General features: G+C 49.3%; 1 protein-coding gene across 3 annotated transcripts in view; it reads left to right on the top strand.

The window, feature by feature from the left end:
• The window catches only part of SH3PXD2B (SH3 and PX domains 2B), a 495732-nt gene that overhangs the window by 408861 nt on the left and 71314 nt on the right, over window positions 1-15557 (top strand). For 2 of the 3 annotated variants that reach the window (XM_069651378.1, XM_069651380.1), the window contains exons 6-7: window positions 2902-2927; window positions 12949-12984. In XM_069651378.1, coding sequence (XP_069507479.1) covers window positions 2902-2927; window positions 12949-12984 — 62 coding nt within the window. The remainder of the gene's footprint in view (window positions 1-2901; window positions 2928-12948; window positions 12985-15557) is intronic. The other variant, XM_069651379.1, reaches the window with a different exon arrangement.

Below are 15557 nucleotides of genomic sequence, written 5' to 3'. Positions count from 1 at the left end.
AGTTTGTTACTCTTTATGATCCCTGAGTGGGGCCAATGTGGGGCCAATAAACCCATTGCGCTGTCAGTCTCCCGACTGAGGGTTGGTGTCTGGGTCTTTCACCGTTTGTAGTTGAAATGAGCCCCTAAGCAGCTGCCCCCATGCTGGCAGTCTTATGACACAGAAACCTACTGAAACTCTGCAGCTTTTAACCACCTTGCTGCATTATTTTGACTTAATCATTGACTTAAGCACTCCACAGGTGCCTTGGTCTATTTTTCCAATCTGTAAGGCTAGGGGAGCCCCCCAAACATCACAACGAAATGGGCCCACCCCAGCCCTGACAGGTCTTTAAACAGCCCTGCTCCCACTTCCCTAAGCCCCGCTGGGAAGGTGAATAGCTATTTCACCTTCCCTTTGACCATCTGTCGTACCTTCCACCCTAATTCAGAGGCTGTTTACTTTCATAGTGCTATGCTAATCTCTGGAGAGGTGGGCCATCTAAAAGCTGAGACCAAAAGTTAAGACTGTGGCTTTATCAAAGTTAGATTGTTGATATAGCATGAGTAGGCTTTTGTGCTTTGCATGTTTGCTGCTGCTGCTGCCGCTCCGTAACGAATGCTATGAGCTGGGGACACACCAAAAGAGGCCTTCTACCTCAAAGGCCCTCCCTAGTCAGGGGCTGGCACTGCCCATGCAGCCAGGTCGAGTCAACAACGCCCAGAATTTCTTGAGGGGGCTATAGCCTGATCTGCTCAATGGTGTTGTCCTGTTAAACATTGGCAAATCCAACAGTTTTGGCTTGTGCATAAGTATTAAGCATGTGCCAGGCAATGCTATTAGATGCTCAGGTACTCAAACCAGTTTGCACCTGCTACCATCAACGGCCAGTTAATACCACTACAGCAGTGCCTTTCCCATGCCTACATGAAAGCCCAAACTGTTAGCATTGTCAATGCTTGTTTTGCTTTACCCTTGATGCACAGGACTATGCATCAAGTTTAAAGCAATCATACTAATCTTAATTGGCCCACATTGAATTTAGGCCAATCTAGCCAGTAATAACATGTATGGTGCTCAGTCAGCCTGGACATACTTTCTGTGGCATTGCATTTTTACTGGCTGGGAGTGTGTACATGGTAATAATGGCATATATTGATGCAGCCTGCATGGACATACATGGGAACAACCAGTATGAATATATTTTTATACTAGCATATGGTGTGTGCAACGGCGGCATGTATTAGAAAATGTTCCTGTGCATGGTTGGTGACTTGCAACTATTGGGTTTTTCCATATGCTTCCATACAAAACCAATTGCAAATTGCATGGATTTCTACCCAATTTTAAAAAGAAAGTGCTCTAAAATGCATAATTATAACCCAATGTTTCCGAAATGTTCTTGGGATTGAGAAAACCCCTCACCAAACCCTTGTTTGGTTTGGGCTCCATTACTGTGCTCTGTTGATCCTGCCTAATTGGCACAAACATTTAAGCCTGTTCAGTTCAGAAATTCACCAGCCTCCACCGTACATCTATCCGTCACAGTGTATGATGTGTGTTTTAATGTTCACAAAAGGGCCAAGGTGCTCCTTGATGCTGGCATCACGCCCCATATGCTGTCATGCCAGCCTATGGATATTAATGCATATGATACAAAAGTTAGTCTGGCATAATACCTTGCTTCAGTAGAGAAAATGTAACCTTGCTGTAGGTGATTTGCAGTTGTAGTAATAAACCATATTTGGGTTCCTCCACACAAACTCAAGGGGGGAATTTCTCGAGTCTCCTGTTTGCGGAGGTGCCGCCGCTGGCCCAGTGCAGAAACTCCTAAGGGGGCCTCACCAAATGTTTTGCCCCAGGCCGCACATCTTGTGACAGCCCTGGGCACTGAGCTCATATTTCGGCTTCAAGCTGTCTGCCGATCTTTGTCTGTCATAGTCCATATTAACAAATGGACACTTCCTTTGTTTCTGACTTTTTGAGTTTAAAATGAATTCGTGTCTTTGAAACTACTGCATTTCTTTTGTATCTGGTTAAGAGACCCTCATGCGCTTTTCCCTGACACTTATGCATGTTTCTTACACTTTTGCAAATGTCAGATTATTTGTAAGTACTGTTATTTATGACCTTTTTTAAAATTAGTATCGTCACTTCATTAAACTGGTATTGTCTCTTATTGTGTTGGTTTTACGTGAAAGTCAGAGCATATTCCACTCTTTTTTTTGTTGCCGTGGGATTATTTTAACTTTGTCCTAACCTTCCAGTTCTAGCTCCACGGTCTTTTTAGGGGGGTGGAGGGGGTGCATGCCTGGTTTGCACACGGCTGCTCCCTTCTTTATAGTTGGTGCAGGCTGAAAAACGAAGGCCTGCAGAGCTGCCCAGGGCAATGCCATTGGCTAGAATTCATTCAAAACCTTCTAGCCTTTTTGCGTGGGTCTAGGACTTTTGGCTCCAAAGATCAGAGGCAAAGGTCATCCTTATATGGGGTCAAAGGCAGGCGTTGGGTTTTGTTAGACACTAATGGCAGCTTTCCAAAACCTGATGTTTGCCTTGGACAGCAATGCACAGGTAGAGATGTGACCCCTCAGCAGAGGAGAGCGACAGACCGTCCTTACTGGTGGTTGCCTGGCATTATGGCTCCTTGTAGGCCAATCCGTGCCTGTCTGTGCCACTTCTTTCTCTTCTCTTCGCTGAGCAGGGGGGGTATTTCTTTTCTTTTTCAGCCTGGCATGCTTGTCCAAAGCAACATGCTTTTGCAGGAAACCTTAGAACATGTTGTTGCCATGTCCTTGCAGAGCCAGGAATATCGTCCGCACAATCTAATGCAAGCAAAAGCAGTCTGTTTTCTCACGGCCACACTGTGCCCTTGTTCTCTCGTATTCTGTGTATTCACGCATGCCTGTCTCCTGTCTTTTCCAGGGATCTCATTGGAAAGAAGAGATCAGGTAAGCTTATCTTTTGTCATGCATTTAAACCTTTGTAAAGTCTTGGTGTGGTATAGATCCAACACTCGCTCGGCCGCAGGATCCAGTAGACCCTGCTCACGTCAGAACAACCGGCGTGCCACATGGAAGCTGGATCCTGACCGAATTTGGTAACTAGACTGGATTCAATTTTCCCCTGCAGTTTCCACCATCCTGGCCATGCAATTGTCTGTTACTCATGGTGTTTTGGCAGTAGAAGGTATATTCCCTGCCATCGAATGGGTGACGTTTCCATAGATTGATGAGACGGGGCCTATGTGAGCCCTCCCACTGTGTATTGCGCAGCAGTGTTGCATCTACCCCGTGCCCCTCCTGCATGGATGGCCTTTCGGAAAGTCTACTGGGTCCCATCCTAGATGCAGGCACTGCCTGAGGGTCGACTTGGAGTTTCGCCGTGGGGTTGCAGTGCTTCGTTGCCCCTTGGAACTGCTTGAGACCAATTATGTTACTTGTTGCCCACCAAACCAGTCACCAGTGTGACCTTAGCAGCGGCCTGTGACTCGCCCCAATGTAAGTAAACTTTGACCTAGAAGGGAGCCGACATCTGACCCTGGGGGGTGCAGCAGGTCCTAGTGCCCCGGGGGGGGTGGGGGGGGGTCAAGCCCCATGCTTGGAGAAGCAGATTTCGCCCCATGACCCCTCTCCTCACAAATGTCCCTCCAAGAAGTCCCTTATGGGCGTTTGGGACGTTGGAGGCAGCCATGGGGGCAATGCAGGCCTTGTTGCCCCAGTTGCCCCACGCTTGAAGGGCAGATTACGCCCGATGACCCTCTCCTGGTGAATTACCCTCCAAGCGGTCCATATGGGTTTCTAGAATGTGTGGCGCAGGGCTGGTTCCCTGCAAAGGGCATTTATGCGGCACAATGCTTCTCAGCTCCTCCCTGTTGTGAGATCTGCCTTCAGGACTGAAAGCAAATGCAATGCGTGGGCCTCTCTGCAACAAACCCCTGGAGTTACATCACACCGCCTTCTGCTTCAGGTGCTCCTTCACCACTAGTTCTTATTCATCGCCCCATTCTGCACCTGGTTTTATAGATCCCTTTGTGTGGGTGTGTGATTTTTATTTTTGCATCGTGGTGTTTTGCATGCTTTTGTGGGCCTGTTTTTTGTGCACCCCTACTGCACCTTGGGTTTATTTAGCATAAATAAACTCCGTTGGACGTGATGGTATATAAGCCCCGCCCCCGCGGGTCCCTTCAGATTTCGACCCCTCCAAGATAACGGGGGGAAAACTTGCTTACATACCAATCTTCCACATTGCAGTCCGGGGAGGCCGGAGGGCGCATGTGAATCCATGAAAGATACCAATGCTGGAGAAATGGAGTTACAGGTAAGAAACTACTCCCTTCTCCAGCATTGGATCTTTCATGGATTCACATGCTTAGAATAGATTGTAAAGCAGTAACATCAAGAAGGAGGTGAGAGTGCAATGTAACTTACATTCGTAGAGACACCCCCAAACACTACCGTTTACACCATGTATGTAAGCAACAACTTATTATACTGATACGAAACGGATTTCCGCCATACAATGCTATGTCATATGACTCAGTATGCACCCCTTGCGCACATATCTACCCAACCACTTATGTTTAGGTCAATAAACTATGCACATTCATGTATACACTCTGAAAAACCAGCTGAGGCCAAATAATAATAGGCAGCATTCTTCTTGAAACTTTGGCTTACCTCATTGAAAAAGGTGGCGAAGCACTGCCCTTCCCATTTGTACCTCATCCGCGTGCTGCTTTTCCAGGCAGTAGTGGCGCGTAAACGTGTGCGGAACAGACCATGCCGCCGCCTGGCAGATGTCCGTCAGCGGAATTCCTGCCCATAGAGCCACGGAGGAAGATGTCGATCTCGTGGAATGGGCTCTGGGACGATGTAGTAGAGGTCTCCCGGCCTTGGAATGACACAGGGTAATCGCCGAGGAGACCCAGCGAGCCAGACCTTGTTTGGAGATAGCCTTACCCCTAGCCGAGGGGCCGTAGGCGACGAATAGCTGTCTGGTGGCTCTGATATCTTGCGTTTTTTGCAGGTAAAATTTTAGCGCCCTTTTGACGTCCAGAGTGTGAAGAGCCTTCTCCGCCGTCGACGAAGGAGATGCAAAGAAAGTAGGGAGTACCAGGGTCGAGTGCTTATGATAGACCGACGGTACTTTTGGGATGAATGAAGGGTTAGTTGATAAAATAACTTTGTCCTTAAAGAACCTCAGATATGGAGGGTCTATGACCAGTGCCTGTAGTTCCGACATTCTTCTAGCCGAAGTGATGGCAACTAGGAACGCGAGTTTCCAAGATAGAAATTGTAGAGATGAAGAGGACATTGGCTCAAAGGGAGGCTTCATTAAGGCAGCTAGAACCGTGTTCAGACTCCACGACGGTGGGAACCGTTTTTCCGGAGGGAAGGTTCTAAACAGACCCTTCATGAAATGCTTCACTAGCCTGTCACTGAATAGTGGAGGGGACTGTCTTCTTCTGGTAAATCTCGAAACAGCCGCCAGGTGTACTTTGATTGACGATGATGACAGTCCGCTCTCCGCAAGATGAAGAAGATACGGGAGGATTTGCTCCGGAGTTACTTCCAAAGGTTGTATATTTTGTTGTGTTTGACACCATATACAGAACCTTTTCCATTTGCTTACATATGATTTGTTAGTGGACGGGGCTCTGGCCGCCTGCAGAATCCTTCGGCAATCAGTCGAGACTTTTAGGTTCCCGAACTCCGAGAAGTCAGGAGCCATGCAGTTAAGTTCAGGCTGTCCGGATTGTGGTGCCACACGGTCCCCTCGTCCCTGGACAGGAGGTTCGGTACTTTCCTGAATGGTATCGGCTGATCCAGCGACAGATGAAGGAGGTCTGAGAACCATGGTTGCCTCGGCCAGCGCGGGGCCACTAGGATGACCCGGCAATTGTACCTGTGGATCCCCTGGATCGTCCTCCGTATGAGGGGAAATGGAGGGAAGGCGTAGAGGAACTTGCCTGTCCACGGAAACGAGAACGCTTCCCCCAGGGAGCCTGTTTGGGGCCATCTGCTCGCGAACTGAGCACATTTTCGGTTTCTTTCCGTGGCGAAGAGATCGATCGACGGGGTCCCCCATCTTTCGAAGATTTCCCCGAGTTGAGTGGAGTCCAGCTCCCACTCGTGTATTTGTGACATAGTCCTGCCCAGGGAATCCGCCTGTAAGTTCTTCGCTCCCGGTAGGTGGTATGCCACTAGGGAGATGTGGTGTTTTAAAGCCCAATGCCAGATCTTTTGAGCTTCCTTCGAGAGGGTCCTGGATCTGGTGCCACCCTGTTTTATCAGGTAGAACATAGCTGTCGTATTGTCCGTGAGCACTCTTACTTTTGACCCCTTGATGTGTGGGAGGAAAGATTTCAGGGCCCATCTCACCGCCCTTAGCTCCAGGACGTTGATATGTAGGCGAGATTCGGTCGACGACCACCTGCCTTGGGTTTGGTGACGTGACATGTGTGCTCCCCAGCCCGACAGAGAGGCGTCTGTAATGATGGTGTTCTGAAATTCCGGCTCCTGCAGGGGGACCCCTCTGTCCAGGTTGCGCGCCACTTTCCACCATCGGATGGCTTTGATAACTCGTTCGTCGTCGACTATTATCTTGTCCGACCAGCGGCCTGTGGCCTGCTTCCATCTGTCTGATAGGAACTCCTGTAGAGGTCTCATGAACAACCGGCAGTTCGCGACTAGGTGGATGCACGATGCCATGGAGCCGAGGAGAGCCGCATATTTTCTTACTGACAACCTTCTCTGTAAACGAAGTTGGCTTGTCAGGTGTTTGATCTTCAACAACCTTTCCAGGGATGGTTTCACTAGTCCCGTGTGGGTGTCGAATTGAGCACCTAGGAACTTCAAGCTCTTCGAGGGCTTTAGTGAAGACTTTTCGTAGTTCACTGCAAATCCCAGACGCTGTAGCAGTCGCAAGGTGGTCAATAGGCTGTCGTTGGTCGACGCTGGGGAGGATCCCCTCACGAGCCAGTCGTCGAGGTACGGGTAAACGTGATGCCCTTCCTTCCGCAGCCAGGCTGCTACGGGTGCTAGGCACTTTGTAAAGGTTCTTGGGGAGGACTTCAGGCCGAAAGGGAGCACAGTAAATTGGTAGTGTGTTTGGCCGACTAGGAACCTCAGGAACCTCCTGTGGTGAGTGCGCACCGGAATGTGAAAATACGCATCTTGGAGGTCCAGAGACGCCAGGAAATCGTTCTTTTGGACCGATCTGATTACCTCCTGTAGAGTAAGCATCTTGAACTTTTGACTCAGCAGGGTTTTGTTGAGGTCCCGTAGGTCGAGGATGGGGCGCCACTTCCCGTTTGGTTTCTTTACTACGAAGCAGCGTGAGTAAACCCCTAAGCCTCTCTGTGAAGCAGGGACTAACTCGATGGCGCCTTTTTTTAGCATGAGCGCAACCTCTCGACGCAAGACGCTTAGGTGTGGTTGAGACAGGCGTATCGGTGGACGTCTTGGAGGTCTGGATTTGAATCTTAGGGAATGTCCCAGTCTCACCGTGTCCAGAACCCACCGATCTGTCGTAATTGACTCCCATTCCTCGACGCAACTTGACACTCTCCCTCCTAGAACGTCATTGTTGATCTTTTTGTTTTCCCGTCGACGACGAGTAAGTGGGACGTCTCTTAGAGGCCTGGAAATTTCTGCGTCGGGTCGAGGACTGTGAGGCGCGTCTATAGCCTTGGGACGGATATGAAGACCTCCCGAATGCTCTATCCCTGGATCCCGCAAATCGTGCGTTTCCCGTAGCTCCTCTAAAGGGGCGAAAGGAACGAAAGGGCTTACCGCTTTGGAGAGAGCCCAGCGAGCGCGCCGTCTCAGAGTCCTCCTTCATTCCTTTCAAGGCCTCATCCACCTTTTCGCCAAACAGGTGGTCACCTTCGAAAGGCATGTCGACGACCTTATATTGCACCTCGGGTCTAAAGTTGGTGCACTTGAGCCAGGCCTGGCGTCGTAGAACCACTCCGTTGTTAATTTGTTTGAACCCCGAGTCTGCCAGGTCCACCGCTATATTGATAGCATGGTTCGAGGCTTCTTCTCCTTCACGAACCAGGGACATAGCTGATTTTCTGTGTTCTTCTGGGAGGTGGTCCAAAATGGGTGCCAGTCTGTGCCACATCTCCCTGTCATACCTGGCCATGATTGCCAGGGAGTTCGCTGCTTTCACTGTTGACGCTCCCACTGACAGGATCTTCTTACCGAAAGCGTCTTGGCGTCTAGCTTCGGAGTCCGGCGGGGTAGAGCACTTATGCTGGGCCTTTGCCTTTCTCGTCGCCGCCGCCGATACCACCGAGTCAGGCGTGGGTTGCGCAGAGAGGCATTTTGGTGTCGAATCTGGAACTTTAAATTTTTTCTCTACGCGGCCTTTGACCGCAGGTTCCGAGAATGGATGCCGCATGGTTTGGACGCCCTCTTTCCATACGTGGTCCAGTATCGGTATCGAAAAAACGGAACGCCTATTCTTGCCCATGTGGTCAAAGAGGAAGCAGTCCTTCTTTTCTTCTTGTTGGGTCAAACCGAACTCCTTGCAGGCCTTTTCCATCATGGAATGGAAGGCCCCTATGTCATCCGGTGGAGATGGGTGAATGGGACTTTTCGGAGGATCCACCTCCACATCCGAAACCCATGACGGGTCTCTCGACGGCGAGAGGGAGATATCAGAAGCTGACCCCTGTTCAGAGAGGGAGTCCGAGAGCTCACCTTCTTCCTGGACTGTTGGAGCAGTTGGGCCCACGACCGATCTAGTCGGGCGGTGTGAAGGTCCGGGCTCGTCGACGAGGGGAGTCGTCGGAACAGGTGGGAGCCTTTCGTCCAGGGACTTCAAGAGCGAGTGTAAGGAGGAAAGTACCTCCATGGAGAGAGTAGCCTGGGCGTTTGGAGGCTGGGTGAAAACTTGAGAGCAGGTTGCACCAGAAGGAAATCTGGGCCGTAGCCCCAGGTCTTCCGGGCTCACTATTCTGAAGCCGTCGTCTTCTTTGGAGGCGATCGAAACTGCCTGTTCTTGTAGCAGTGTGTCGGGTAGCCCCATGTCGAACGCTTCTGGCCTCCAGGCCTGGAACTCCGTCGACGAGGGAATCGTCGTCGACGATGAGCCCGTTTGAAAGGCGGGGGACTGTGACGGAGTGGGCACTTGGATCGTCGCCGTCGTCGTCGTCGACGGAGGGCCTGCAGGTGGCTTAGGCGGTCCCGCCTTCGCGGAGCTCTCCCTGCGTTTATCCGCCTCTCTACTCGTAGCTGATCTTTTCTGATCGCTCGAGGAGGATTTTGGCCTGTCCTTATCTTTCTTCGACGAAGAAGAAGAGGAAGATGATTTCTTCGTCGATTCTTTCGATGAGGCCTTAGAGGAATGACTTCGAGGCACGTCCTTCTCCGTAGGTCGTGATTTTTTGGCCGGAGGTTCCGACGGATGTGAGCGTCGGGAGGCTTCTGATGTTTTCGCTGAGGCGATACTGCGCACCGATCCTACCTCCGACTGAGGGTACGCTCCAGCGCCGTCGTTCAGCCACGAGACCAGTCGCCGATTCCGGTCCTTCAGGGTTTTTTGGGAAAACCCCTTGCAGATATCACATTGGTCCGCCGAGTGGTGGGGGTGAAGGCAGTAGATGCAGTCAAGATGGCCATCCCCTTCATAAACCTTCTTTAGACCGCACGTGGCACACGGGCGGAAAAGAGGCTTACCCGACATTATTGCCAGACCAACTAACAAAACTCGTAGGAGTTAGAAGCGGACCAAACAGACAAACTCGCAGGAGTTAGAAACAATCGATAAGTATTTGAAGAAAATACACGAGGAGATCCCACTATCTTTGGAGACGGTTGAAATCTGAAGGGACCCGCGGGGGCGGGGCTTATATACCATCACGTCCAACGGAGCGTACGTGGGCGGCCCCGTAGAGGACGCAGACGGGGATAGGGCAGAAGTTTTTCCTATTGGAAATGACTATATATATGTGTACCGAGGGTTCCCAGTCTGACGACGGGGAATATTCTAAGCATGTGAATCCATGAAAGATACCAATGCTGGAGAAATGGAGTTACAGGTAAGAAACTACTCCCTTGCATCGTGGTGTTTTGCATGCTTTTGTGGGCCTGTTTTTTGTGCACCCCTACTGCACCTTGGGTTTATTTAGCATACTGTAAGGCGCTATATATATATATATCTTTTCTGCAGCTTCGATTTCTCTTAACCCTTTATTGCGCATCTTTGGCACTTTATTTTTCTGCGCTTATTTTTTCTTGCGCCTTACACCGAACCTGATATAAATAAGGCTTTAGCTTAACGCTAGGAAAGGTCCATTCGTGCTTCTTCGGTTCGGGAAGCACTGACCTGCGCGCCCTGGAGTGGCACAGTGGGAACTACAAGGAAAGCGAACTGGTGACGCAGCTTGGCATGCTCTGCCATCTAGTGGTTTGTCCTCCGGAAAACAAAGCCGATGGGTATCAGAAAGGGGGTGTTCAAATTGCGGACCCTGACGCTTGCAAGATCCAGGACTATTTTCTCAGAGGGTAAGGGGGGAAAAAAACGAATTATTTATAGACTGGTGCTACCGCACTCGTGGCAGCGAAACAAGCATTGGCAAAGCCAGCAGTTTGGACTTTTGTGTGGGCATGGGGATGAGTGTTTGCCAGGAGCTGCCTTATTTGTACTACCTGGCTATAAAATGGCAACAGTTTCTAAGGCGTTTGATTACCTGCCTGGCAAACGGCCATCTAATACTGATACACAAGAGCAAACTGTTGTCTTTGTCATTGCTTCTCTTTAACCAGACTTTAGTGCGAAGGACAGACATATGTCAAGTGGCTGACGCCGCACTTGAGATTATTAGACCAGTAGATCATTTACAGCTGCAACTAAGCCGTCAACTCCTGGCAGACTGCTTAGAACTGACACTGCCAGGCCAGCGTTTCATGTTACGGCTTCATAGAGCTAGCTAGCTCAAACCGATCCCAGGAGGAAGTGTTTTGGGCGAGGAGGTGCAGGTAGTGGGTGGGAGTGGCCTTATGGATCAGAATGGATATGGGCAGTCATTGGGTGGATAAATAAACAAACGTACAGGAGTTTTGTCCTGCCTCCTAGGGTCATTTTCCTCCTAGCTACGGGACAGTGCAGTAGTTTCCGTTCATAGTGGTGCTTAAGCACTACTTGTAGCCAAAACTAAAGAGGATACAGGAAAAGATCTCGGATAACCTATGTTGCCCTTGCTACGAAGCAATGGGGTTGGGGCATTGGCATAGTTTTATGGGGGGACAGGGGTTTTTGTCCCCCCCCCTCCCAACTTTCATGGCACACCATTTTGGCCCCATTCATTTGGCTGGGACACATTTTCTTCAGATGTCATGCCCCCCCCTTACATTTTCAGCAAAGTTACTCCACTGGGTTGGGGGTTCTTCAGCGATCACTTTGGAGCATAAGACTCTGAAATGATCCCTTCATTCTGTGTGTTCAGGAGATCTGGTAAGTGCAGTTGCGAGAAGGTAACATCCTTGGGTGGCCTTCTCCCCCCACCCATAATATCCAGATTTAATTTGATTTGGAGCAGTGCATGTTGCTTCGGGCGTGGACGGGGTCTGTAAATGCCCACCCGGCAGCATTGCTTGGGTATTTACAAATGTTACTGTCACTGCGGTGGGCCCAACTACTTTAGCTCCAGGCCCCACTTGTTAGACAATCCTGGCTACGCCTCCATCTAAGATTGAAAAAAAGCAGGCTCTACAGCCACCTGGCAGTGTTATGAAACCACACAGTTTATAACAGCCTCCACTGCCCGCTGCTCCGTACAGCCGTAGCTGTATCCATGCTGAACGTGGCCTGCACTGCCAGCTGTGCCGTACAGCCACAGGCTGTTAATAGGGGTATTTATTCATACAATGTTTGTCGGATAACTGTATATTTATTTATGCAATATACAGGTATCTGACAAACATTCCATAAATACATCGGGTCGTCGCTGAGGACTGTAACCACCTTGTGACCTCTTGCATGAGGTTACCAGAGGAAGGGTAGTTTGCTCGTGGGCATATTTTTCGAATTTCTTTTTTCTCCCCAGCGCAGAGCAAGGTTTTGGGGCAGCTGACTCTGGCCGGATCCCTAGATCCGGTTACGCATCTAGTACCGGATCTCGGATCCGGCGAGAGCCGACCCAATGACCAGCACTGAGGGTGACGAGATTTAAAAAGTAAAAAACCGGGACAGGGAAACTTAAAAGTAGGACCAACTCTTGAAAGTGGCTATCAAGGCACTACACTTAGTAGCGTTTGGAGGAGAAGGAGGTGTAAGTGTTACTGTTCAAAGATACACATTATAATGAATGTATCACAAACTAAAAGTATTGAAATGCAGCATTTTTTCTGTGCAAGATTGTGCATTCCTGCCTGCCAGCTATGAAGAACTACTACCAAAAACTGGTACCACTGCAGTCCCCAATGGGAACATAATCTTGAGAAAGGGGGGGGGACAGAGCTGCAAAAATCGTGACAGTCCCGGCAAAGCCGTGACGTCTGGTCACCCTATGCATGGACATCGCTACTGGCCCCCAATCCTAGATTGGCAGCCTGCTCTTATAGATTGAAGTGTGTTGTGCAATCCCCAAAATGGGTTCCTCTAGATTTCATAAGGTCGGTCGCGACTGTCAATGCTTGCAGGTATTTTGAAGTATTCCAGGACGAACCACCAGATTCAGGAGCAGGTAAAGCATGCCAGTTGGGAAAAGTTACCAAGCTGCATAACGAACGTCGCCTGTACTAACCAGAGCCCATCAATTCTGCTAAATGGGGGCCAGAGGATTCTGTGTCATTGGATGGCACTAGCAGCTGTGTGTGATGTTTGGGCGGAACCTGCTTGTGGTTTTTGTGTGTGTGGGAGGCCTTCTTTTATTACAATCTTGTCAACTCATTAGTTCACTCATTTTGGCCTCGTTTTTCCTCACCCCTGCTTTCCTTGGTTTTTTTTTTCCTTCATCAGGCTTTATCCAGCGAGCATCATCTTTCCTTAAGAGAGGTAGTAACCCATGCGCACTCCCCCCTGATACCCCACCACCCCGCTCTTTGCTTTGCTATTGCTTTCTCTTGTTGTGCTGTCAATAGTTCTGCGTAGCTTCTGGCCCCACGCCAAGAGGCGATCACCAAACACCTAAAGGAAGAGTTGCCTCCAGGGGTAGACGAGACCTGTAGAGAAATGGTGAGATTTCCCAAATTGCTGGCATCGCTGAAAGGATGGTGTTAAGGCACGTGAAGTCGCGTGCCTGTTGCGCCACCTTGTAACTTGACTCTGCTCTTCGCTTAACAATCTTTCAAAGAGAGCAAAGCCTGTTGGGAAATCTCACGCTTTCATGGCCTGACAGTTCTCGGGTCCAACCATCTGATTTTGTCCATGTATTCACCCAATGAAGGGCGTCCTTTTTGTGGGGGAATGGTCTGCACGGTGATGGTGCTCATGCAGGGTGTTGCCTCTGGTTTAAGCAGACATGCACTATAGGTACTCGGGGGACAGGTGTTCACTCCAACACCGAACATTAATTTATCTACACACACTCAATTTAGGTCCTTTTGGGGCAATTGTTTCCACTAACATTAACGGACCAGGGCACGGCTCGCCAGTTCTAGTCCTGGATGGGTTGTGGCTGCATGCTTCTGTTTAGAAGTAGTGAGATTGGGGGGGCAGGAATCCTTCTGTACAAAACTTTGAAAATGGGCATGGTGCCCAAGAACAGAGGTGTTAACTACCAGTCTCTACCTCACCACTCCCTACCCCCAAATATCTCGGGTTGTTTGTGGTCCGGCAAGAAAGGATCACCAAGTACTTTTTTTTCTTTTTTCTTTCATTGTGGTATTTGTAGTTTTGCTTTTATCGTTATCACTGTCGGGCACACGGCTGGTAACTAGTGCCTGGGGACTTGCGATGCCCATCAAGGCCAAACTACGCTGTCCATGCTGGTGTTGAAGCCTCTGCAACGGGGCCTCACCAGCGTTCAGTATATGCCACAGGTAGATGTTGCCCTAGTTAGATTTCTAGTCTTATCCTCCTTTTTTGCATTGCATTATTTCATCAGGGGTGGACGGTCCCTACAAACAAAAAATCTGGACTCCTCCACCTTCAGACAGTCATGCTAGCTTAGTGAGTACAGTGCGTAAGTGCGTTAGTGTGTGTTCAGTCGGAGTCATTAACCTCAATAGAGCTGCCATTTATTATGTTTGTTTGTTCATATATTTTGAAGCTTGTCCTAATTTGTAATGAGGTTGGTGGGGTTGGAGTAAGAAAATAGTTTCAGAATGCTCTTAAAACTCGGCTGTTTAAAAAAAGTCTACTCTTTCTCTGTCAATGGATTTCTGGTCTCAATTAAACACATGGAGTTCTGGAACTATCTGCGCCCAGATGCAGTTAATCCTGCCCGGTCAATCCACCAGACCTAGCTGTCTCATCCTTCTCGGGCACCAATTCCCGCTCGTCATTTTGAAGAAACCCCATGATCCCTGCCCATTCCCCCTGAAATCCTTGCTAATCGCCTTGCACAGAGTAGGTAACCCATTCAAGTAAAGCAAAGTTCCACACTTTTCCCACCGGTTCCTTGTGTTAATATCCCTGCAAAAATATCGCCATACAAAAATATTGCCATGTTTTTGTGGCGATATTAAGGCATGGAACCTATGGGGGACACCCCCACAATCCTTGTATTTTAAAATGGGTGGGGGACACCCCTGCAAACCCCGCTCCCAAAAAGCCCTAATATTATCCTCACTAAAAATATCACATATGGCCGTTCCCGACAACCATCTATACGGCAATATTTTTGGTGGGGATAATTTTACCTGATACCTTCCCATCAACTCACATCCGGATGGCAGGTTCTTTGATTTCCACTTTTGCGCCACCCCCAGAACCCCTGCCATCATCAAGATCACTTATATCTTGCGTTCAGCTCTGGATGATTACTCTTGCAGCAGTCCCTCCCACCCCCTACCCCAAAATATTCCCTCTATTCCCTCTTCCCTTCAGCCCCAGATCCTCTCCTATCGCTTCCCCTATTACCTTCCAGCATTCCTGGATGTGAGGGCAATCCCACCAAATGTGGTTCCAGGGTCCCACCATTCTGCATTGCCTCCAGCAAAGATTTGACACGTAGGGGTAGAATGTGTGTAATTTCTCTGGGGTTGGTGCCATTGTAGCATACATTTTATCCATATCTCTTGGATTTGTAAGGATTTTGTTAATTTTAGGAATATTCTCCCACAACTGTTGCCAATCCCTTGCCCCTGTCTCTTGGCCAGTAACCCTCATGCAGAGTGTCATGTATTTCCTTTCCCCTCGTGTTTCCCTTTGTTTGATGAATACATAGATTGCCCCCACTATATGTTTCTCCCGAATCAGACGTGTGGTATTTCCTGCGCGTTGTTGCCTCTTTAATAGTTGTCTGCATGACCCAGTGTCTTATTTGGAAGTATCGGAATCTCTGTCTTGCCCACTGCAAATCCCTCTTTACATTGGGAGAAAGAGCTGATCTCTGCTCCCCTGAACACATCCTGAATCTTTCGGCAAAGCCCCTTTGCCCATGACCTGGGGTGAAGCTTGGGTTG

Source organism: Ambystoma mexicanum, chromosome 3p (genome assembly GCF_040938575.1).
Source record: "Ambystoma mexicanum isolate Mex_15411 chromosome 3p, UKY_AmexF1_1, whole genome shotgun sequence".
In the NCBI taxonomy this organism is placed as follows: domain Eukaryota; kingdom Metazoa; phylum Chordata; class Amphibia; order Caudata; family Ambystomatidae; genus Ambystoma; species Ambystoma mexicanum.
This window is presented reverse-complemented; position numbering and strand designations above follow the sequence as displayed.